This window comes from Hemitrygon akajei, chromosome 12 (genome assembly GCF_048418815.1).
Source record: "Hemitrygon akajei chromosome 12, sHemAka1.3, whole genome shotgun sequence".
Lineage (NCBI taxonomy): Eukaryota > Metazoa > Chordata > Chondrichthyes > Myliobatiformes > Dasyatidae > Hemitrygon > Hemitrygon akajei.
Genome location: NC_133135.1, coordinates 24,582,969 through 24,609,513, shown reverse-complemented (window position 1 = coordinate 24,609,513; position 26,545 = coordinate 24,582,969). Strand labels below are relative to the sequence as shown.

General features: G+C 39.1%; 1 protein-coding gene across 3 annotated transcripts in view; it reads right to left on the bottom strand.

The window, feature by feature from the left end:
- Positions 1–5,676: 5,676 nt before the first annotated feature.
- ptbp2b (polypyrimidine tract binding protein 2b) overlaps positions 5,677–26,545 on the bottom strand; it is a 70,243-nt gene continuing 49,374 nt past the window's right edge. For 2 of the 3 annotated variants that reach the window (XM_073062738.1, XM_073062740.1), the window contains 8 exons: positions 25,313–25,508; positions 17,674–17,754; positions 14,341–14,456; positions 11,596–11,629; positions 11,108–11,200; positions 10,814–11,030; positions 10,618–10,695; positions 5,677–6,893 (listed from right to left, as the gene is read on the bottom strand). In XM_073062738.1, coding sequence (XP_072918839.1) covers positions 6,761–6,893; positions 10,618–10,695; positions 10,814–11,030; positions 11,108–11,200; positions 11,596–11,629; positions 14,341–14,456; positions 17,674–17,754; positions 25,313–25,508 — 948 coding nt within the window. In that variant the 3' untranslated portion in view covers positions 5,677–6,760. The remainder of the gene's footprint in view (positions 6,894–10,617; positions 10,696–10,813; positions 11,031–11,107; positions 11,201–11,595; positions 11,630–14,340; positions 14,457–17,673; positions 17,755–25,312; positions 25,509–26,545) is intronic. The other variant, XM_073062739.1, reaches the window with a different exon arrangement.

Sequence of the window (26,545 nt, the reverse complement as noted above, 5' to 3'; positions counted from 1 at the left end):
GAGATCTGACACTTGACCAGGTTAATTTCCCAATACCAGATCAAGTACAGCCTCTCCTCTTGTAGGCTTATCTACATATTGTGTCAAGAAACCTTCTTGAACACACCTAACAACTCCACCTCATCTAAAACCCTCGCTGTAGGGACATGCCAATCGATATTTGGGGAATTAAAATCTCCCACAACAATCACCCTGTTATTATTATACCTTTCGAGAATTTGTCTCCCTATCTACTCAATGATGTCCCCGTTACTATTGGGTGGTCTATAAAAAACACCCTGTAGAGTTATTGTCCCCTTCCTGTTCCTAACTTCCACCCACAGAGACTCCACGGACTATCCCTCCATGTCTTCCTCCTTTTCTGCAGCCATGACACTATCACTGATGACCACCTCTTTTGCCTCCCTCCCTGTCCTTTCTGAAACATCTAAAGCCTGGCACTCAAAGTAACCATTCCTGCCCCTAAACCATCCAAGCCTCTGTAATGGCTACAACATCATAGCTCCAAGTTCTGATCCATGCTCTAAGCTCATCCGCTTTGTTCATAATACTCCTTGCATTAAAATAGACACACCTCAAACCATTAGTCTGAGCACGTTCCTTCTCTATCACCTGTCTATCCTCCCTCTCGCACTGTCTCCAAGCTTTCTCTATTTGTGAGCCAACCGCTTCTTCCTCAGTCTCTTCAGTTTGGTTCCCAACCCCACCCCCACCCCTGCAATCCTAGTTTAAACTCTCTCCAATAGCCTTAAGATGTTGGTCCCCCTTGGATTCAAGTGCAACCTGTCCTTTTTCTTTTTTTTTTAAAACAGGTCACTCTTGCCTCAAAAGAGGTCCCAATGATCCAGAAATCTGAATCCCTGCCGCCTGCTCCAATCCCTCAGCCACACATTTATCCTCCACCTCACTCTATTCCTATACTCACTGTCAAGTGGCATAGGAAGTAATCCCGAGATTACTACCTTTGTGGTCCTGCTTTTCAACTTCCTTTCTCTCCCTGTAGACTGCTTTCAGGACCTCCTCCCTTTTCCTGCCTATGTCAGTGGTACCAATATGTACCACAACCTCAGGCTGTTCTCCTTCCCACTTCAGGATATCATGGACGTGATCAGAAACACTGGCACCTGGGAGGCAAACTACCATCCGTGCTTCTTTTTTGCATCCACAGAATCACCTGTCTTATCCCCTAACTACAGAGTCCCCTAACTGCTTACCATCCTCCTTTCCCTACCCTTCTGAGCCACAGGGCCAGATTCTGTGCCAGATGCCCAGCCACTGTTGCTTCCCCCAGGTAGGCCATCCCCCCAACAGTACTCAAGCAGGAGTGCTCATTGTCAAGGGGTACAGTCACAGGCTCTGCCTCTGAAGATCTTTTCACTTTGACATGAGTCTTATCTGTTGATCAGTGTCAAAAATTGGCCAAATTACATCCACTGTGATTTAATGTCGTAAAACAACAAAACATGAAAACTTCCGTCGGGGGGGGGGGGGGAGACGACGACACTTTTTATAGGCACTGTATATAGTTGCATTTTGTACTAAAGCTATCTCATGTATTCTTCCATTTTCAATTATTTCAATAGTATGTTTACAAACTGAACGGAAATGTTAAGATATATGAAGACTCACACTGGGAATCCTTACATTGCCAATTTGTCTACCCATAAACAATTTATGTAAAAGTACCTATTCTAGATAGCCATCTACGATCAATTTCCAAGTACACAGGGAAGTGAAATCCAGGACAAAAGACAAATTCTTCGTAAGTCAGTTATCCACCTTGCTTTCCTATTCAACACCAGTGAATGAAACAGCACAAATCGACTTCCATCCCTTCACTAAATCTAAATTATAAATCTACCTATCTGCTACAGCAATTCAACATCTTGCTCCAATTGTACAAGGTTCTGGTGAGATTACACAAAAGCATTGTGCATGATCTCCCAAATGAAGTAAGAATATAAATACAAAAGAGGGTGTACTGCAAATGTTCTCCATATTGCTTCCTGAAAGAGCAGGTTTGTCATGCAAGATTAAGCAGTTTAGGCCTTTCAGGGCAGAGTTTAGAAGAAAATTCTTCACCCATTAATCTTGATAGTTCACCAGAGGGGGCTGTGAGAGCTTAATTGCTGCATATTTTTAGATACTACAGACAACATATTAGTGCTGAGAGACTCACACCAATACACCACAGCAAATTTCTAATACATACAACGTACAATGAATAAAGGTGATCCTTGATCAGAGAATCCAGGGGTATAGGGGTGCAGTAAAGTGGCAGAGTGAGGAGATACTGTACTGAATGATGAGCAGGCACAGAAGACTAAATAGATTCCTTCTGCTTTGACTGAAGGTGAAGGCTCTTCTCCACTTGTTCAAGAAAATTAGGAATGGGTGGGCATGCCAACACACCCTCATACTAAATGTAGATTACTAAAAGTAACAAAGCTGAAGTTGAGAATGTTGACAATTCTGAACGATGGCAATAAACACAGGAAAATATACTACCACAAGCCAACACAGAAAATGCGACTGAGTTTTAAAGTGGTGTGCTTTTAAGTGGTTGAGTCTAATGCAGAATTGTTCCAGCAAACTGTTAGATCTAGAATTATGATCAGGTACTATTTATCAGGACAAAAACCCTTTGAAATGGCAAAATGACTGATTTTTCACTGTTAATAGACCAAAATATTTTTTTGAAAATTGTACAAAATCTACCAGCATTTCCTTTCAATGATTTTACTAATAATCTCAGAGACAAGCAAGCTGGTTAATTCAGTAAATCTAGTAAAACATGCTAGAGATAAATTGAACAAAAATTGTTGTGACAAACTGACACAGTAGTGTGCCAGGGTCAGGTGTGAGGAAGCAACATTATCTTCAACTTAAATGTGAACCAGAAATGGAAACAATATGCAACTCCTTGAACAATTTACCATCCAAATAGAGAATATGTCCTTACTACTGATAGATCTCACCTACTGTGAATTTGATCTTCCACTGGGAAATTTTCAGCACATTTAGTGTTCCCACAAATCCTCTTGGCTGTATGATCATTATTAGTAACAGAATCAGTGAGCAGCAAAACAGTTGGAAATGAGAAATAGGCAAGATTTAAGACCGCATTTAGATGAAATGGGACAGCAAGAGGACATGAATTAGATGATTAATCACAAATGAGGCATTTAAAGTGATGATAAAACTGGATTTCATGAAGAAGTCCATTGTGTTAATTTGAAAGTTGTTTGCTAAAATGCCATTTTGTCATGTTCACCTTTGACAAGCTTCCAGAAGTTAAAAAGCACGTATTACATGATTCTTTTCCCCTTTAAGTTACATGATTAACGCACTAATTTAGCCTGAGGCAGAATAAGTAGCCCCATCTTTGCAACTTGACCAACAAATACACCATGTTTTCTATTTATTCAAAGCCAATCTGAACTTTGGGTAGCTACATACACATCAACCACTCCTCGCTGCAGCCCCTCAGCACCCTTCCAAACCCCTCATGCACTGCTACTTTACACCTGCACTCCACACCTCATACCTACACTGACAGTCACTGTTCTACTGTGTTTTCATGTATGCTGCTGCTAATTAAAAGAGTTCCTCTTGCCAAGAATCACTTGATAACTTTATCATGCCATCAGTCATCTTATGCTCAGATATTCCTGAAACTAGTGTCACATTATGTACGTACAATCTATGTATATAAGCTAATTTTTTTGTGTATGTGTATATATATAGCCACACTCAACAGTTACTTGTACATTGTTTTATAGGATAGTTTTTATATTTATATTTATTGTGTTTTTTCCACTTAGTATTTTTTTAATGCCGCATTGGATTCAGAGTAACAATCATTTTGTTTTCCTTTACACTTGTATTGGAGATGACAATAAACAATCTTGAATCTTAGAAAGCTTCAGTTAAAATCAGAAAATTCTTACTGTTAGCTTCTTGTGGACATGTGCTCACATCCAAGTTGTTTTTAATGAAGACATGCAATCAAAGAAAGTAGTCTTTTAACAACTTAGTCTGATAGACAAAATGCCAAAATACTGCACATGAGGAGGCTAGGACAAAGTGCCAAAATGCTGTTAAGTGAGGAAGCTGAAACCAAGGCACATTTTTATGACACAGTCATACTGCATCAAGTAAATTGGCTGGAAACAAAAATGTCCATTTTGTGAGCTGTGGTGTTTCATCTTTGGCTATTACAAATAAATGAAAGGCCAGATGAAAGCACATAAAGTGAAAAGTGATTTTTATGAGCCGAAAATATAGACTTTAATTATGTACTAGTCAGCAGAAAATTTTAGTACAAATATAAATTTATTCTTATGAAATTTTTAATTCAGCATATATGTATTTGGTTATATCAATATCCAAATTTCAGATACACTGCAAAAGACGTGTTAGCAAATTTAACAGCAATTTTGTTTTGCTCTCAGAATGTAGATAAACATTTTAGGTAACTTGCTTATTATTTTCCAAGTGGACAATTAAAATAATAATCAAGTTTTGTCATACTCAAAAATGCTTGTTTACCCCTCAAGCATCAAAGCTACATTATTTTATTATTGTCAGTACCAAAACTAGTTTCAGATGTTTTTATCATGCACCTGAGACCTGAAAATGCTTGCCAATGCTCACTCAAATAATTTTCATATTGAGTTTAAAGTTGATTTACAAAAAGAGATTATGAAGTTACCAGGTTTGTGTCAGATTTCTATATCATTTAATATATTTGTCTGTGGGTACAAATCAATTGTTACAATGAATTTCAGGTAAAATAATATTCATATTAATATTAATGTTTCACAAATAAGCCTGCAGCTGTTTTATAGAGTAAAATATGAATTGTAAAAATACTGCAAAACAAGATAATGATTTTCTAAAAAGAAACTTACCTACATTTAATTTTTTTTGAAAGATGAAATTTATCCTAAATACCATTGTGCTAATACTGACAGTATATTTTATCAATTTTAATTTTTTAAATAACTTTTTAATATAAAATCCAGAACATCTATATTTTGTGATTCATCTCCAGTGGAAATATCTCCTAGCCTTTTTAAGTTTGCAGCTATTTGGCTAACCAGTGCTAAATTATTTTTGAACAATAAAGAAATGTCTTTAGTCCTATTGCAGTGCAGCTAATTTCATACTAACTCTGGGTTAAGTTTAGAACACTTACAGTATTATAAATCTTTAAAACCATTTTATTCCTTCAAAATGAGGAATAATTAGTATCTACCTCCATGAAGTTACTTTGTCAAAATAAACTGTTAAGGAGATTTATTTCTGTTAAAATTTATCAATTTGCCAAGAATTTCATATGAACACTTAACTACGAGATCCACCATCAAAATTGCATGGCTCCAGGTTTTGAACATTTGGCAAGAGGAAGCCAGTTGTTGGATCATCTGCGCTCCAACTGAATTATGGTCCTGTTATAGCTGGAAGTACAAAATTTTCCATTCTATCAAGAGTATTAACTATAAAGTCAGAAGCTTAATGAGGTGAAGACAAACAAGGGAAGTGAGGAATAGCAGTACAGAAAGACAGAAGAGGTGGATAGAGCTACAGAAGTATTTATTAGCATGCTACAGGCAAGCAAACAGAGTACACGGGAAAAAAATCAGAAGTCAACACAACCATCAAACATCCCAATTTTGTTAGAAAATTAACTTTAATTGTGCCTCTTTCAAACTATACTGAGATTTACATAGCTACAGATCAAGATGTAAAAACGTAACTAATATAGAAAATATATATGACTTTTTTGCTACATAGTCCAGAGAGTCTATGTATATGAATGCTAATACATAGATCTAAAAAGTTCCTGGCATGTAAACTACTTAAATTTGACAACTGCAGTTGTTGGACTTCTCTTCAAGTGATGAACTCTACTCATACAATTCCTCTAATTTTGAAGATACAGAACTGATTATAAAGTCTGTCTCCATTCAAATACAAAATACCTTGAAGAGGTTTATTAAAACTGAATATTACAATGCAAGGTAAATTAAGACTAAAGGCACATAAACTTTGGTCCCACCTGGTTGTCCATTCCAGAAACTGCCACAAAACTATCCTTTTTGCTCCCATTTTTTTTAAAATGAGGCATTTCTCTTTTGCCTTTCTATAACATGCACCAATTTCTTGAACTAGACTTGACTGCACATGCTCAAAAGTCCACAGCCATTTTCAGTCCTTAATTACAAACTAAAAGATGGAAATATAAATGCACATAAGCCATTTGCAATGTCAACTCCAAACATCTACAAAATGTATAATCAGCAACAAGCAAAACTGCAACTTAGTGCTAACATTTACACAATACTCTCACTATTACTGAAGTTCTCCAACCATGTGCCTTAAAGGCCCCAGCGTTACTTCCATAGTATATTCAATTGTATTAATAGAATTTTTCAACTGTTAAGATAAGGCACATTTCTCTTCAGACATATTCTACTAAAGAAAACTAGAGATTATTCAAATCTCCCAAAACTAAAATAAATGAATACCTAAAAAGCTTCAACATAAAGAACATTTTAATTTTCATTCCAATTAACAGCTGAATAAATTTCCTCTGCTCATTCTAATGAATGTTCATCTTCCAATTTTAGTATCACAAATGTATATACGAAGGAATGACAACAGCTGGAATTGTTAACTCTGGTCCCAACTCCTTGAAACAAGTCACTAACCACAATCAAAATCAAATAATTCAACTCTTTCGCTCTGGGCATTCTCAGATGGTTGACTTGGAAAAGGAAACTCTCAGATGGTGGTTTTCTCCAAGATCATAGTTGTGAAGATCAATGAGTGCCTGGATGGCTTCCTCCACAGAACACATTTGCAGCAATGCCATTTTATGATCTCTTCTGGAACAAAAATAATGAAGTAGGAAAATAGTTTAATATAGAAGGTATGGCCCAGCTGAGAAATATTCACTTTCGTTAATTGTTAATTATTTCCACTTTAACTTCTCTAAAAACAGGGAATTTCAATGAAATAACATAGAAATATGCCCTTCAACATACCAAGTCTATGCTGAGAACCAAGTACCCATTTGTACTAATTCCATTTATTAGCACATGGACACGAACTTTGTGTTTTGGGATTTAAATGCTCATCTCAAATGATATTTAAATGTTTTAAGGGTATCTGCCTCCATTTTCACACAAGCAGTTTTAGATACCAATTGACTTGAATAAAAAAGATCCTTCATCGATCTTGCTAAACCTCTTCAACTAATACCTTTTAACTTTGGAAATCACTGGTTAGGGAAAGGCTCCCTACTCTGCATCTTATCAGATCTCCTCTCAACTTCCTACGCTCTAAGGAAACAAACTCAAGTCTACTCAGCTTCAACTCCTCACTAAAATACTCCATTCTGGTGAAGATCTCCTACACCTGTTGCAGTGCAATCACTTCCTTCTTCTACCGTGGTGACTAGTACTACATACCTAATTAACACTGGAGTGACCAACGTTTTAGAACATTGCACCAAAATGTTTAAAATATTTTCTAGGTCAAATTGTCCCAATGTTAGCATGTAGTTTTAATTGGCTTAAGATTTAATAATCCTTTTCTCAACCTGCCCTGTGGCAAACTATTTTATTATCCCCAAAAGCTGTGCAAGGAATTTTATTTTAAGCTTCTCACTCCAGAATTTAATCACCATTTGTCACTGGCTTTTGGCATTGGAGGAAATAGTTTCCTTCCTATTGACTAAAATAATTCTTCTAAATTCATTAAATCCTTTACTTTTCACTGCTTCACTAGTTTCAGAATTTTGACATCTGAATGGCTTAATAAGTAGGTGATAGAATTTTTTTTCTTAAAACAATGCCAAGACATATTCCCCACTCATGGCAATTGGAAAATCCACCTGAAAGCATTAAGAAAGTTGAGCAGCAACGGGAACTGGTTATTTATACATTTTATGATGAGAAGTTACAAATTATGAATAAAAAGAACCACAGCAATGGAAAAGGAACAGCATCTAGTAACTATATTAAACATATATATTATCATATCTTCCTTCAGGCACGTTATTGAAGTATATAAAAAAGACTGAAATTAAATAATATTCCCAATAACCAACAGTAGGGAGTAGGGGGCTGGAGGGCAGAAGGTGGTGTAGGAAATTCAGAGGTGGAGGTTACGAATAGGGATAAGGGTAGGGTTGGGGATGGAGGAGGGAGGGGATGTGATGGTTAGGGGTAGGGATTGGGTCTGGGGATAGAGGTAAGGGGCTGGAAGGGAGAGGGGTGTGGAGGTTAGGGATAGGGTCAAGGAATGGAGCTGACAGGACTGTGGAGGTTAGGATTGGACTTAGGGGATGGAGGTGAAGACCTGGTGGAGAGGGCGGTGCCTGGCTGAGAATGTTTTTGCATGGCCTGCCTTGCAGAGTGATTATTCTGGAGCTCAATTTTGCTCTATATCTGCTTGTGGGATGGGGTGGGGTGCCACTTGAACTGGTCTGCACTGAGGTGCTCTGTAGTAGGGGAATGTATGGGGGATGTACCCAAGTTCAAAGAGGACTCACTTTCCCTGTCTTGTGCAGTTTTCTGTGGTCTAGTTTGTATTTGGGTGTTTGGGAGAAGGTTTGTTTTTAGGACTCATCATTAGGCTTAGTTCACACCATTTGAGGAAAATTAGGTTACAGATATGTAAGCAGAACATAGAAAGCTGTAAAGCACTCTAGGGTTGTTGGGAGTGGTTATCTTAACTTCTCCAATATTGACTGGGACTTACAAAGGCTTAAAATGGGGCAGAATTTGTTAGGTGCATCTGGGAGGGTTTACTGAAACATGCAGATAGTCTGAATACTGTAGGCGACATAACATCCCCACCATCATGAGGTGAAGCATTCTGGGAGGTCAAATGCAAGAGTAAAGTATACAGTAAAAGGCAGACACGAGGTCTCGGCCCGAAACGTCGACTGTACTTCTTCCAGTAAATGGCAGGACTTTTAGGAGCACTAATGTGTATTAGAATCTTGGGGTACAAGTTCACATCTCCATGAAAATGGCAACACAGGGGGAAAGAGTGGTAAAGAAGGTGTATGGCATGCCAGCCTTTATGGGTCAGGGCACTGAGTCATGTTGCAGCTGGATAAAACTATCTTTAGGGGACATTTGGAGTACTGTGTTCAGTTCTGGTTGCCACGCTATAGGCAGGATCTGGAGATTTTGGTGAGGGTGAGGCTTGCCAGGATGTTCCCTGAAATAAGTGTGGTAATGATAAGGAAAGTTTGAAAAAACTTGGATGTTTTTCCCTGGAGTGTCAAAGGTTGTGAGATGACAGTGTATAAAACTATGAGAAGCAAAGCTAAGGTAGATATAGTCTTTTTCCTAGGATGGCAATACCAAATACAAGAATGCACATTTAAGGAAAAAGTGGAAAGATTAAAGGAGATGTATGAGGCATTATATTTAAAATGTGATAGAGAGCACTCAGTAAAACACACACCCTTGTCACTCTGCTGTGGCTGCACTACTTAAATGTCTTTCACAGCATATTCTATAAATGGGCCCCAAACCAAGCTGATGTGCTCGGGTTGGCTTTCTGCTGCATTTCTTGGCATACAGGACAGAATAGTCCATTGTTTTAGTAATGGGAATGTGTAAATGTTGTTTGTATACTATATTTAAGGAAGATACTTCTGTTTAGTTCGTCATATGATTGTAGCTACATTGTGGAGTGCATCATATTCTAATCCATGTGGTCTTAAATTAACTTTGTGGGTAATTAAAGATTCTATGTCCTGGTGCCCAATAAACAGGGCTCATCAATCAATGGGGGAGAGCGCGAGAGATTGGGGCTGCCAGGAGTTTACACCAGACAAAGTACAGAGTTGTTATTGTGTTTTCCATTATCTTTTTATAAATACTGTCCGTTTTCTTTTCACTGTTTTCTGTAAGTTTGATTTTTGATGTACCCAATTAAAGTGCTAAGTGACTCCAACCATTTTTGCTCTGGTCTTAACCCACGTATGTAACATTTACACACAGAATACTAGGTACGTGGTACTCACTGACAGAAGTGGCAGAAACAAGTAGGACAGTGACGTTTAAGTGGAATTTAGACTGAGACATGGACAGGTATGGAATTGAGACATGCAGAAAATCTGAATTATTTAGATTTTTATCAAAGTCAACAAAGACATAATTGACTAAAAGACGGTGTTCCTGTGTTCTGCCTAAAATACAACAGCTGAAGATGTATATTGAAAGTTTACTTTGTCAGTTGGAATTAAATGCATTTTTGCCCATGATTTTAATTAAGCACAATCTATATAATATAAATAAAAATAAAACTTAATATTGTGACCAAATCTTGTACAATTTTATAACATTAAAACTTTTGAAAAAAGTTAGACATATTTACAGTACAGTAACTTACTCTAGATGGTAACTTTTACTGTCTTTAGAATATTTAAAAATAAAACTGTACATTATTACTGCTAAATTTCGGCCTAAACATACCTATTTAACCAGTTAGTACAGAATACATCTAACTGGAAAAGTAGCAGCAAATAAAGAAAACGTTGGCTAAAAAATATACATTAAAAATCAATTACTTGTTAAAAATACTTACTGGAAAAACTTAAAACCTCTCACTTTGCCTCCAGTTTTTACAAATAGTGTCTTAAGAACCTCTTCAGTAATAGAAGGTCTGGAAAACACAATCAAGACAGAATTAAAAAGATTCTCCTGCCAAAATTATTTCAGGCTAATTTGGAAAATTAAGGAGGCTATTTACTGCATTAATTACAAACAAGTAAATTACTTACGGAATATTTGACAAATGAAGAGTTGCAGAGGGAGGAAATATATTCTGGAAATTCTTTGAACCAGGCTTTTTGAAACGATGGAGTGGAGAATTGGTGAAATCTTTTGTCAATCCCTGGTCATCTAGGCCTTCACGAGGCAACTGCACCGTCTGGTGTTTGGACAGGGTAACACGAATAATCTTTCCGTACATTTTCTGCCCATTCAAATGGCTCATGGCTACAAATAAAAAGTCAGTTTTTAGCACATTTTAAAAAGGACAAAAAGACTGCAGTCAACTGCAAATGAACTCTTACCCAGCTGAGCCTGGTTAACATCAGCCATTTGCACCAGAGCACTGTCTTTTTTATTGTACAAAATCTTCACACGTTGCACATCACCATAAACACCTTTGTAAAGTGGGAAAGTGAAGAAAAATAAAAGTTATGCACGTAATCTGAGAAAAACATCTAACAGACCGATGAAACATTCAGATCAGACATCAATGTGAACAAAATTGACATCCAAAATGAGTACAACAAATCAAGATTTAGCAGTGATTATCTGAAGAGAAAAATCTTGGTAAAATCCCTCAAAGCTAACGTGAAGTGATACTAAATCAAAGATCATGCAAAATAATTCATAGCATGCATTACCATAAATAAAATAGCATCTATGGAAAGAATTACAGCAAAAGAAAAAAAATTATCTACTTATCTAATAAGCTGAAATGCTAGCTACAAATAAGAATTAAGGTGAAAAATATTAAATCAATAATAAAAGTATAGTGCTAACGATAACATACCGAAGAGGGTAAACAGACTTTGGGGCGTAACCATCTTTAGAAGGAGAGAAGAGCAAGCAGCGTAAGACAGGAAGAGAGAAGAATCGAGGAAGAGCGGAGATGAACAGATCATCCATAACGAAGGGTGGTTCCCGTAGAATGGTGAGGTGGTCATGGATCATGGTTCAAGGCAGTTAATTAGGGCAAGTTGGTCCGAGGAACATAAGCATGAACACAAGGAATGAGGCAGGGAAGGAGCAGATAGAGGGTTGGTATTGGGAAGGGTTGGGGAATCGTGAAAGAAACACAGGGTAAGACAAAGGGATGGGATGGGTAGGGGTGGAGCAATGCAGAAGAAAACAAGGAGTTGGGGAACAAAACAAAAATAAATATATAGGTCAGTACACAGGAAATGCAGGAATTTGGTCAGAAAATGGCTGGCTCATGTACTTTACAAGAAAAATAGTGTTGAATGTAGTCACCCAAGACAAAATAAACATGGGTAAAGTACATTTATAATCAAAAAATTACAATATTTTATATTACATGAGAAAGTAAAAACAAATCATGCAAAAATGAATTTAGAACTGCATAATTATGGCTAGGTATGAAATGCAGGCAAATAAATATTTGAGAGGCATTCTAATTTGAACATTACACCTAACCGCATGCAGACGTGTAGCACAAAAAAAAATTATTTTCATTGAAATCTGTATGTTACTTTGAATTATATAAATGAAAACAGACCATGGACAACTTCTCCTGTGAAGTGCTCAGATACAAGCCACATTTCATACCAGCTTTTGCTAAAGCCAAAATGAAAATAGAACACAACTAAATCATTTGAGAATAAAACCGAAAAAAAAACTAGGTTTTACATAAATACGAGGTTTATAAAGGGAAACTAAATGAAGTGAAAACTAGAAAGAATCTCAAATTCTTTGGAGAAAACCTTTTAAGAAAGGCATTAAAAGTAATGTTTACTTGAAACAGGAATTTAGGACAAACATATGCAAGCTTGACAATCAATGAGACATTTAATTTACAGTGAGAAACTGGCTGTTTGGCTTAACACACTGATTCCCACATTGATAGCTCAATACCTCTTTCCAGCTTACTTCACGTTACTCCAACATATCAAGCTATTCCTTTCTCGCACTTTTACTTGTTTTGTCGTTATAATGATTCTATCTTAAAACATTTTATCTAACAACGAGTGAAGCATTCTCATTTTAGTGAACATTAGTGACTCTTCTATTTATGTGCCCTCTTGGAGGTACACACTCTTTGGAAGGTTTCAAATATCAACACAACTGAAACCATGTCAGACCTTAAATCAGTCTTCCTGGACAGCACTGTCCCCTTAGTTCTGGTGCCAGTTTTACAAAAGCTTTTTAAATATCCCTTTTTTTTTAATGACATGGCGAGATGATGCTAATGAGAACATTTGAATTCTATTTTCAAAGAAATGAAACTCAGTGCCTCGCAGCATTTATTGGCTTTGGTAATGTGCAACACACCTCGAACAGATGAATTTATACTCAGTTTTCTTTGAAAATTTACCCTACTTAGATGCCATGTTTCAGGATATAGGTAACTTATTTCTGACCGAAATGCACATCAATGTTTAAATTATCCATTTACATAACCATTCCATAGTTTTCTCTATGTCTTTTTGTGCTGCTAAAAAAACCCAAATTATACTTTACAACCAAGTAAACTAACTGTACATACTCAATTTTCAGTTTCAATTATTTCAGTAAAGAACATTAACAAATACGAGTAATGGCTAAATCTCAGTTCCACATTCCTGCACTAACCTTACATCCAATGATTCCTGTAATATACAAAATTACATTAAAAAATAATAACCAAATCACTACATCCTCCTTGGGTAAAGAACTCCAGAAACTCATTATCATCTGGGTGAAGAATTTTCTTCACAACTCTTATCGGTTAATCTTTTTGAAAGTAATGCCTGATTCTGGATATTCAGACAAGGGAAGCATCAATTCCGCATCTACCCTGTCAAGCTCCTTAAAATTTTGTAGGTTTTAACGAATCACTACTTCTTCCAAATTTGAATGTGTAGGCCCCACATATTTAATCGCTCCTTATACAAGAGCCCACCCGGGGCTGGTCCCACTGTACAGCCTCTTCTGCAAGTCTATCCTTCCACTTATATCCTGGAGACCATACAAGCATACAGCATTTCAAATGCAGTCCCATTTACTCTTTAGGGTCATAGATTTTGACTCTTGCTAAAGCTATAGAATTGCAAATTTACATAAAAGATTAGATCAGCAAAAAGTAAAAAGTGGCACATTCACTCAAAATACAACAGCATTCCCTCTATATCCAACACAGCACTGAATAACAATTGTATTAATAGCATCTGCAGAGCTTGGTATGAAAGTTAGTTAGCCCAACTCATCCATGCTGACCGAGTTGTCCACCTGAGCTAGTCCCATTTGCCTGCATTTCACTCACATTCCTCTAAAGCTTTCTTATCCACATATTTATCCAAACACCTTTTAAGTGTTACAAACACACCAGGCTCAATATCAACTGGCAAATCTACAATCATTTTAGATTTTACAAATATACTTTTTCCCACCACCAGCAATGTACTTGTTTAATCATACACACTTTATTTCCGCATTTAGAGAGAATTTAAACATATGTGGACACAACAGAAACAACAATGAATGAGAGGCACAAACAAGTTAAACTAATGATCAAAAAATCTGTAAGAAATAAAATTACCTCATCATTCAGATTGCTAACCAGGAGGACACTGTGGTTGGCAGAAGCAACTCCAGACATTGCTACTCGGCCTGCAGCACCAGGCATAGCCAATGGGCTCAGTGATCCTGGAACAGCTGCAACAGAAAAATTACTATTTAAAAACAAATTCATTTTCTGTTACCCACAATTTAATTCCATCTGGAAATAACTGCTCTATTTAAAAATAGGCATTCTTAAAAAGTACTCTGCTTGGACTAGAAATTATAAGCAAGATGATTCAATGAACAGTGTCCACATTTTTTAATGAATCAGATTTTCACATGATTGACTAAAGGAAGAATAGTTAGCTTCATTTCTGCCAAAATTAAGCCAAGGTAAAACTGTAAAAGAACTGCAAGTAGACATACAGTGGATGCTGGCAACATACGGTTTTACTTCTCCTGTGTCTGGTAAACTAAGATTATCTCCTGAAGTTCACAGCTTGATGCTGATGCAGATGGGATATGAAGCACTGAGGAAATGTTAGCACATTAATACTTATTTGTTTTGGTCAACAAGGCAAAAGATAAACCTATTGCTGGAAAAAACGATACTACCCATGACTAATGTGAAAACTTATGCCAACTATTGAAAGAGCAAATGCATATTCTACGCTTCTTCAAACTGAAGTAAACAGCCCTGCTCTTAAGTCTTCTGCACAGACAATGGAACAAGTCAGAGCAGATGCAAGCATAACCTGGCTTATACGGGGGGGGGGGGGGGGGGGGAGGAATGAGAATAAGCAGACAGCATCATCCCATTCATCTTCTGAACAATGTTTTCTCTGATGCCCAGTATCTATACATTGCCCATTCCTTAGGTTCGCCTTTGTGTCCAAATCACTCTCTGCTTTGAATAGACTCAGATATAATGTACCTGGTGGGGCTCTGAAAATCTGTCCCATCCAACTGGCAGGAGTGTTCAAGGACATCTTCAGTTTCTCACTGCTGCAGTTGGAGGTTCCCACCTGCCTCAAAAAAGTAGCAATCATACCAGTGCACAAGAGCAAGGAGAGCTTCCTCAATGATTATTGCCCACTGGCACTAACATCTACCGCGAAGTGCTTTGAGGTTGGTCATGGCATCAACTTCTGCCTAACCAAGGATCTGCACCTGCTGCAATTTGCCTATTGTCACAATAGGTCAACAGCAGGTTCAATCTCAGTGGCTCTCCACTCAGCCTTCTATCACCTGAACAATAACAATACCTACATCAGACTGCTGTTTATTACCTTCAGCTTAACGTTCAACACAATCATACCACCAGTTCTAATCAACAAGCTCCAAAACCTGAGTCTCTGTACTTCGTTCCACAACTGGATCCTTGACTTGCAGACCAGGAGACCAAAATGTGTGCAGATCAAAAATAATATTCTCTTTGCTGACACCTGAAGGATGCATGTTTAGCCCACTGTTCTATTTTCTACACCCATGACTGTGTGGCTAGGCACAACTCAAATGCCATTTACAAGTTTGCCAATGACACAACTATCATTGGCAAATTTCAAATGGTGATGAGGCGCAATAATGCAGTAAGATAGATCAGCTGGTTGAGTAGTGTCACAAACTTCAACTCAACTTCATTAAGACCAAGGAATTGAATGTGGACTTCAGGAAGCAGAAATCAAGGGAACACACAAACCAGTTCCCATTGAGAGATCAGAAGTGGAAGGGGTGAGCAGTTTCAAGTTCCTGGGTATCAACATCTCTGAGGATCTATCCTGGGTCCAACATAACAGTGCAGTTATAAAGAAGGCATGGCAGTGACTATATTTCATTAGTTTGAGGAAAACTGGTAGGTCACCAAAGACACTCGTAAATTTCTACAGAAGTACTGTGGAGAGCATTCTAACCGGCTGCATCACTGTCTGATAGAGGGGTCAATACACAGGATCAGAAAAAGCTGCAGGAAGTTGTGATCTTTGCCAGCTCCATTATGGGCACTAACCTCCCCAGCTTCCAAGACACCTTCAAAAGGCAATGCCTCAGAAAGACTGTATCCTTCATTAAGGACCTCCATCAACCACAACATGTCCTCTTCTCATTGCTACTATCAATGAGGTGGAATAGGAGCCTGAAGACACACAGTCAAGGTTTCAGGAACAGCTTCTTTCCCTCCACCATCAAATTTCTGAATGGACAATGAATCCATAAACACTACCTATTTATATTCTCCTCTCTCTTTGTACAGCTTATTTTATATGTAGTAATTTATAGTTTTTATTATGTATTGCAATGTACTGCTGCTGTAAAGCAGCACATTTCATGACATATGCCAGTGATATTAAACCTAATTCTGATCCTGAAGAGATGAGCATCCATATCCCTGAGCTAGATGTTTCAACAGATTTAAACCCACGGCATGCCCTCAATCCTAATTTCTTCAGATAGAAGAAATACACTTTCAGAATCTACGCCATCAATTTCTTCCTAATTTTATATCTCAAAGAGATCCAGAAACAGAAAACAAGCTAACAGTCCTCAAGTCCAGAGTAATTAGTTTGCATCATACTGACTCCACACCAAATGTACCCTTCCTTGGCTAGATACCAAAGTGTACTGATAATCCAAATGAAGATTCACCAAAGCCCAAGAAAACGCCAGCAAGGCTTCTTTGCTTTAGTACTCCAATCCTTTCAATAAAAGGAAACAATTTTAATCTAATTATTAGCTGTATCTGAATTTTAACTTTCTGAATCTTTCAAAAAGTAGACTCAAATTCTTCTAGCCAACATTTTAACTTTGTAGCTTCTTACCATCAAAATGCAAAAATATATTTTACAAAAAGTTAATTGTCACTTTTCTGACTACAACATTTATCTGAATTCCTTTGCAGACTCTTACTACTCATTTTCACCTAGCTTTGCAGGTTTTCCTTCCATTTAAATTGCAAACCTAATACCAATTCCTGTAGCATTGCACTCCTAACAAACTGTCAACCTTTAAAAAAGCGTAATAGCCAAGCTTTGAGTACATATTTCCTGAGACAAGTGAGATTTTTTTTTCTGATGAACAGCTGAACATGCTGTATATCCCAACCCTAGCTTCTGCATAACCCTCTGCAGCATTATAACCAATGTCTGGAAACTCAACAAAGACAGCTAGTTCACCATGTAGTAACTACCATCTGAAATCTACAAATAACAGAAACTAGCTTGCTCAAGAGTGCATGCCATATTCCACACTAGCACAGGTTTTAAACTCTGTCCAGAGTCCTAACCAGCATCCTGAGAGTTGTACAAACTGCTAAAAAAACAGCATTTTCCAAAATATGGACAATTTATTCAAACAACAATAATAATGCAACTCTAACCTGCAGACTGTGTAAAGCTGATTGAAGATGGAAACCCAGACCCTCCACTGTATGGCCCAGACATCATTCCTGCAGGGGTACCTAACAATTGAAAGGCAAGTAAACAATTGGCTAATTTATATTACTTGTAACTGCATAAACGATGAGACACATTACCAATCTTTGTCTCGTTTCATTTTCAAGTGTGGGAAGAGATAAATATGTAGCAAGTAACCTGATTTAAATGTGCCCATTTTCACCACTAAGTAGAACTTCTCTGGACAGGTTATGTCCACTCATCTCCAGAAAGCTGAACACTTCAGCATAACAAACAGGTATGTGTCTTCTGCACTATTTAATAAGATAATTGCTGTTTTCTTTTACTTCAGCACCTAAAACTGCACAGCTCCCTTAATATTTAAAAGTCCATTAATCTCTTTCCTGACATTACCTAATGATTGAGGGCCTACTGCTCTCACTCTCCAGGTGAAGAAAGCAAGCTGCTAGAGGAATTCAGTGGGTTAAACAGCATCAGTAGAAGCACAGGATTAGCTGATGTTTCAGATCTAGGCACTGCATCAGCACTGAGAGGATAGTGGGGAGATAGAGCAGAGATAGTGCAGTATAGAGGTGAAAGGGAGCTGGGGCATGGACTGGTAGGTGATTGGCAGAACTAGATGGGGAGGGGTATGATGGACAAATGAAGCCAGATTGGAAGGGGGAGGTGGAGTTGGGAGACAGCAGCTGGTGAGTAATAGAAGAGGACTGAAAAAAGGTAGGGGAAGGTGCGTGTGGAAATAAGGGCAGAGCCTGGAAGGTAGTAACTGGAGACAGAAGAGCCGACAGATAGGGAGTCTAATAATAATGGAGGAATGATGGACAGATGGGTGAGGGAACAGGATTTCCTATTCCCTCACCCATCGTGAGTTATAAACAAATGGAATCCAGGTGAGACAGATAAGAACTTTTAAAGAGATAGGAGCACAAGGAATGAGGATTACTTTGAAAATGGAAAATTTTAATTTAAAATGGGTTGTAGATTATCCAGGTGGAATACGAGTAATTTTTTCTAGCTTGCCTTTGGCTTCACCTCAGTAAATTCCGTAAATGTTCTGAACAACCAACTTCCTATTTTGAGCCTATCAGCTTCCAGCTCTCAATATCCCTGCCAGAGAATCCCTGACTTCACACGTGCCCAACAGGCTCTATAAGAATTTGTTAGCTTTGTTAAAATCACTCATTCCAAACCAGAGGAGGATACATCCAGTCTGCTTCATCTCTTTTCATATAACAATTCCAGGATTCAATTTGGGGCACCTTCAATGCAATTCCTATCACAAACAAGAGAAAATCTGCAGATGCTGGAAATCTGAGCAGTGCACTGAGCAATACTGGAAAACAGCGCGGTCCACATTTCGGGCCAAAATGTCGACTGTGCTCTTTTCCATAGATGTTGCCTGGCCTGCTGAGTTCCTCCAGCATTTTGCGTGTGTTCTCTAAACCTGTTATCTTTGCCTTTTATTCTGACAGGAACAAGCAAGCTTTGTACTCTCAAAATTTCACTTTTGAAGGCCCCCCACTTATCAAATTCACCTTTGCCTGAAAACAGCTGGTCTCAAACCGCACTTGCCAGATCATTTCTGATACCATCAAAATTGATTCTCCAATTTGGAATCTCAACCCAGAGACCAGACCTATCCTTTTCCATAATTACCTTGAAACTAATATAATTAAGATCACTAGATGTAAAGTGTTCCCCTACAAAAGCATCTGTTACCTGCCCTTCTCACTCCCTAATAACAGATCAAGTATCTCACACTCGCTTGTTGGGACATCCATGTATTGATTAAGAAAAATTTCCTGAATATATTTGACAAACTCTATCCCATCTAATCTCTTTACAGTATGGAAGTCCCAGTCATATGGCCGAATGACCTACTTCTGCTCCTATATCTTATGGTCTAATATGTGGAAACTTAAAATCACCTACTATGATAATCTTATGTTTTCTCTCTACAAATTTGTTCCTCTAAATCCTCAGAGGGCTGGGTGATCTATAATATAGCCCCATCAACATGGTCCTTTCTTATTCCACACATAAAGCTTCACTAAACGAGTTCTCCAGTCTGTCCTGACTGAGCTCTGCCATGACATATTCTCTAACTAGTAGTGCACGGGTCCTCCTTTAATCCCTCCCACTCTGTCACTTCTAGAACAATGGAAACCTGGAATATTGAGCTACCAGTCCTGCCCCTCCTGAAACCAAGTCTCACAAATGGCTACAGTATAATTCCATGTGTTGATCCATGCCCTGAGTTCATCTGCCTTTCCTGCAATGCTTTTCTATCCTTGTCTACCACATTTCAGATGCTGCTCTTACCAAGTTCTATACAAAAGGAACAAGACATTTCTATTTTGTTCTCACTTACTCCCAACTGATCAGATCTTCCACAATCTTTCTCCAGATAAGACTTTCCTTCTAGCTGTAAAACCTGTAGAGTATATTCCCCATAACCAATTTTGGGATCACCTGAAAATTTATGCCCCTCACCCAGCCTAACATTTGGAGTCTGAAATTATTTATATTATAAAATACACGGACTGAAACAAGCAGTAGCTGTCTTCCCTATATTTTCAGTTTCTGGAAGGATTGCCAGGATCCTGAAGAAATACCGGATTAATACCATCTTCAAACCCATAAGGAAGCTCAAATCACAGCTTATGCAGCAGGTCAAAGGTGACCTAGGACTCAGGACGGCTGGCATTGACAAGATTCCCTATAAATGCGGAGCAGCGTATATCGGCCAGATGGGATGTACAGTGGAAATCCACATCATACAGTGGAAATGGTACATCCATTTGGGTTACCCAGAGAGATCGACGGTAGCAGAACATTGCATTCGCAATAATCATAGGATCGATTTTGACAGCACAAAACTACTGTGCCGCACCAATGGCATTTGGGACCGCCTCATGAAGGAAGCCATTGAAATAAATCTAGAGGAAAAGAATCTTAACAAAGGCGAAAGTCTCGCTCTAGTTAAGAACTTAAATTCCATTGTAAACAAGGTGGGACAGCGGAAACCTGATTGGATGAGCACTAACCAATCAAGAGGAACGGAACGGACAACGAGGAAATAAATACCACTAGACATGTCCAGGCATCACCCCTCATGACGATGGTGAAGTCTGTCATCAAAACATCAGTTTAAATCGATACCTGTACTTAGCAGGAAGCCGAGAAGTGTTTATCTGTCATTTACGTCAGGAGAACACTAAATCCTTTTTCGTCTTAACTTGAAATACCTTCAGCTTTGTTATTCCTTGCACGATATTTATATGAAACAAATTCCACAGTAGCACCATATAAGAGACATATGGTATGATAATGGCCTAAGTTTAAAACTTCTACAAGAATTACAACTCCAATGTATTCTCAAATAACCAACATATTCAGCAGACACAAAATGCTGGTGGAACGCAGCAGGCCAGGCAGCATCTATAGGGAGAAGCGCTGTCGACGTTTCAGGCTGAGACCCTTCGTCAGGACTGCCATATCCAGCGGGCAGCGGAGAGAGAGGTGGCAGAGTGATAGGGCTTTGGCTCAACGGGCTTAGACGGTAAAGAGGCGAGGTAGGTCTACCTGTGTTAATTGCAGAGAGGAAGTATGATTGTGAGGCCAGTTTTCCGTGCTCGGTGTCAGATGTGGGAGATGTTGAGAGTCTCCCAGCCTCCCGGACGGCCATATCTACACCTGATCTGTTGAGGGGCAGCTTGATGACCTTCGTCTGGTCAGGAAGAGTGAGGTGATAGATAGGAGCTATAGGCACATAGTCACACCGGGGCCACGGAAGGTAGTTAAGTGGGTCACAGTCAGGAGAGGGAAGGGCAAGAATCAGGTACAAAAGAGTACCCCAGTGGCTGTCCCCTTTGACAATAAGTACTCCTGTTTGAGTACTGTTGGGAAGGACAGCCTACCTGGGGGAAGCAACAGTGGCCGTGCCTCTGGCACAGAGTCCAGCCCTGCGGCTTAGAAGGGTAGGGAAAGGAAGAGAAAGGCAGTAGTGATAGGGTACTCTATAGTTAGGGGGGGGGTCAGACAGGTGATTCTGTGGACATAGGAAAGAAACTCAGATGGTAGTTTGCCTCCCAGCCAGGTGCCAGGGTCCAGGATGTTTCAGATCGCGTCCAAGATATCCTGCAGTGGGAGAGAGAACAACCAGAGGTCATGGTACATATTGGTACCAACGACACAGGTAAGAAAAGGGAAGAGGTCCTGAAAACAGACTACAGGGAATTAGGAAGGAAGTTGAGAAGCCGGACCGCAAAGGTAGTAATCTCGGGACTACTGCCTGTGCCACGCAACAGTGAGTATAGGAATAGAATGAGGTGGAGGATAAATGTGTGGCAGAGGGATTGGAGCAGGGGGCAGGGATTCAGATTTCTGGATCATTGGGACCTTTTCGGCAGCAGATGTGACCTGTACAAAAAGGACAGGTTGCACTCAAATCCGAGGGGGACCAATATCCTGGTGGGGTGGTTTGCTAAGGCTACTGGGGAGAATTTAAACTAGAATTGTTGTGGGGTGGGAACCGAACTGAAGAGACTGGAGAAGAGATGGTTGGGTCATGAATAGAGAAAGCTTGGAGACAGTGCAATAGGGAGGATAGGCAGGTGATAGTGAAGGGACATGCTCAGACCGACGGCTTGAAATGTGTCTATTTTAACGTAAGGAGTATTGTGAACAAAGCGGATGAGCCTACAGCGTGGATCAGTACTTGGAACTATGATGTGGTGGCCATTACAGAGACTTGGATGGCTCAGGGACAGGAATGGTTACTTCAAGTACCAGGTTTTAGATGTTTTAGAAAGGACAGGGAGGGAGGCAAAAGAGGTGGGGGCATGGCACTGTTGATCAGACATAGTGTCACGGCTGCAGAAAAGGTGGAAGTCATGGAAGGATTGTCCACAGAGTCTCTGTGAGTGGAAGTTAGGAACAGGAAGGGGTTTTTTTTATTTTACTTTATTTTATTAACTTTACTGGGTGTTTTTTATAGGCCGCCCAATAATAACAGGGATATCGAGGGACAGGGAAACAGATCCTGGAAAGGTGTAATATTAACAGAGTTGTCGTGGTGGGAGATTTTAATTTCCCAAATATCGATTGGCATCTCCCTGGAGTAAGTGGTTTAGATGGGGAGGAGTTTGTTAGGTGTGTTCAGGAAAGTTTCCTGACACAATATGTACATAAGTCTACAACAGGAGAGACTGTACTCGATTTGGTATTGGGAAATGAACCTAGTCACAGGTCAGATCTCTCAGTGGGAGAGCATTTGGAGATAGTGATCATAATTCTATCTCCTTTACAAAAACATTAGAGAGAGATAAGAACAGCCAAGTTAGAAAAGCATTTAAGTGGAGTATGGGGAAGATAAGGCCATCAGGCAGGAAATTGGAAGCTTAAATTGGGAGCAGATTTTCTCAGGGAAAAGTATGGAAGAAATGTGGCAAATGCTCAGGGGATATTTGTGTGGAGTTCTGCATAGGTACATTCCAATGAGACAGGGAAGTTATGGTAGGGTACAGGAACCGTGGTGTACAAAGGCTGTAAAAAATCTAGTCAAGAAAAGCATACAAAAGGTTCAGAGAGCTAGGTAATACTATAAGATTATAAGGCTAACAGGAAGGAGCTTAAGAAGGAAATTAGGAGAGCCAGAAGGGGCCATGAGAAGGCCTTGATGGGCAGGATTAAGGAAAACCCCAAGGCATTCTACAAGTATGTGAAGAGCAAGAGGATAAAACGTGAAAGAATAGGACCTATCAAGTGTGACAGTGGGAAAGTGTGTATGGAACTGGAGGAAATAGCAGAGGTACTTAATGAATACTTTACTTCAGTATTCACTTTGGAAAAGGATCTTGGTAATTGTAGTGATGACTTGCAGTGGACTGAAAAGCTTGAGCATGTAGATATTGAGAAAGAAAATGTGCTGAAGTTTTTGGAAAGCATCAAGTTGGATAAGTCGCTGGGAAGGGATTAGATGAACCCAAGGCTACTGTGGGAGGCGAGGGAGGAGATTGCTGAGCCTCTGGCGTTGATCTTTGCATCATCAATGGGGATGAGACAGGTTCAGGATGTTGTTCCTTTATTCAAGAAAGGGAGTAGAGATAACCCAGGAAATTATAGACCAGTGAGTCTTACTTCAGTGGTTGGTAAGCTGATGGAGAAAATCCTGAGGGGCAGGATTTATGAACATTTGGAGAGGTATATGATTAGGAATAGTCAGCATGGCTTTGTCAAGGGGGTTGTGCCTTACGAGCCTGACTGAATTTTTTGAGGATGTGACTAAACACATTGATGAATGAAGAGCAGTAGATGGATTTCAGCAAGGCACTTGATAAGGTATCCCATGCTAGACTTATTGAGAAAGTAAGGAGGCATGGGATCCAAGGGGACATTGCTTTGTGATCCAGAACTGGCTTGCCCACAGAAGGCAGAGTGGTTGTAGATGGGTCATATTCTGCATGGAAGTCAGTTACCACTGGTGTGCCTCAGGGATCTGTTCTGGGACCCCTATTCTTCATGATTTTTATAAATGACCTGGATGAGGAAGTGGAGGAATGGGTTAGTAAGTTTGCTGATGACACAAAGGTTGGAGGTGTTGTGGATTGTGTAAAGGGCTGTCAGAGGTTACAGCGGGACACAGATAGCATGCAAAACTGGGCTGAGAAGTGGCAGATGGAGTTCAACCCATCTTGTGAGGTGGTTGATTTTGGTAGGGCAAATATGATGGAAAAATATAGTACTAATGGTATACACTCTTGGCAGTGTGCAGGATCAGAGGGATCTTGGGGTCCGAGTCCAAAGGATGCTCAAAGCAGCTCTGCAGGTTGGCTCTGTGGTAAAGAAGGCATACGGTGCATTGGCCTTCATCAATCCTGGGATTGAGTTTAAGAGCCGAGAGGTAATATTGCAACTATATAGGACCCTGGTCAGACCCCACTTGGAGTACTGTGCTCAGCTCTGGTCGCCGCACTACAGGAAGGATGTGGAAACCGTAGCAAGGGTGCAGAGGAGATTTACAAGGATGTTGTCTGGATTGGGGAGCATGCCTTATGAGAATAGATTGAGTGAACTCGGCCTTTTCTCCTTGGAGCGACGGAGGATGAGAGGTGACCTGATAGAGGTATATAAGATGATGAGAGGCACTAATCGTGTGGATAGTCAGAGGCCTTTTTCCCAGGGCTGAAATGGTTGCCACAAGAGGACACAAGTTTAAGGTGCTGGGGAGTAGGTACAGAGGAGATGTCAGGGTTGAGTACTTTTGTTACGCGAAGAGTGGTGAGTGTATGGAATGGGCTGCCGGCAACGGTGATGGAGGCGGATACGATAGGGTCTTTTAAGAGACTTTTGGATAGGTACATGGAGCTTAGAAAAATAGAGGGCTACGGGTAAGCCTAGTAATTTCTAAGGTATGGACATTTTCAGCACAACTTTGTGGGCTGAAGGGCCTGCATTGTGCTGTAGGTTTTCTATGTTTCTATTCAAACTTGGAGTCAAAATGTGGACATGCAACTCACAAAAGCTAACCAGAAATCTTTTTTTTAAAACCCTCTAAACTAGCTGGAAAATAAAATCTGGGAAACAAACAGATTCTCCTACCAAGAAGGGAGTTCTCCTTTGCAAATGCTGCAGCAATAGCAGGATCCATAGCTGGTTGGCCATCTCCTGAAGGAAGATCTGGACGAGTGTAGTCACGACTTTTATCATTGTTGTATTTAACATTCAAATTGACCAACTTGGAAAAATCAATCCTGAGGGTACAGCAAGCATTATAAATGTTCTGACCATCCAGAGCCTGGAAAGATTAATTACAATGGGCACATCAGAGAATGAATCAGAAGCATTCAATTTTGTTAGCCAAGACAAAGAAATGCAGATCTTTGACAAACCTTCAACAATATTTGTCACCCTTCATAAAATAGGGAACAACTGAAATTTTAGTAAAAAGTGGATACTTAATTTGCTGTTAAGTGGAGAAAAAATAGTAGTCCTGGTGACTGGCTTATTATTTTTTCCAAATTCATGCCTCAGTACAATTGTGCTTTCTTACATTTCCAGTCTGAACTCTGAATTTTAATTACTCTTGCAGTACTTTGATTTCAGGTCCTCATTACCAAAATTAGAATGAACCAGAGTCAGTAGTTGGGAACATGAGGCAGACAATGCAGGTTACTTAAGAAGAAATTAAATGAGATAAAGAAATAAAGAGGAGAGATAAAGAATATAGCAATTTTAAAATTGATATATGACAATATCAGGTGAAAATTACTCCAGGGCACTGGAAGGATCAAGAGAGGAAACAAAGCTCTCAAAATTATTTTCCAATCTTCTCCATCTTGAATTACAATTCTGTGCAATTGGAAGACGTCTAGCTAAATTAAGCTAGTTATCAAGTTTTCAGTCACACATGTCAAATATCTAATTGTATGCAGTTCATCCTAACTGCAAGCAATTAAATTGTCCATTGACCTTCTGTATTAAAAGGAATATAAACCCATGGTAAATCTGTGTTGTATCTCCCTTCTGAAAACATATAGAACTGAATAATACTTGAGAGATAGTTTGCTAATTACTGCACTTCTGGGTTGATAAACCTAAAAATAATAAAAAATAAAACTCCAAAACAGCCTGGCTTAATTCTACTCAATACCAAAATCACAAGCAACCTGACAGCATCCATGACAAATTAACCAACTCAACTAGCACTCCATTCTTCATGCTAAACATTTGATCTAAGCACTATTTCACCAAGGTAGTTGAGAAGTTTACCAGTTATTGTAACAACTTGCCAATTCTTCGATACCCACAGACTGATGGCCTTCAAGTTGCACA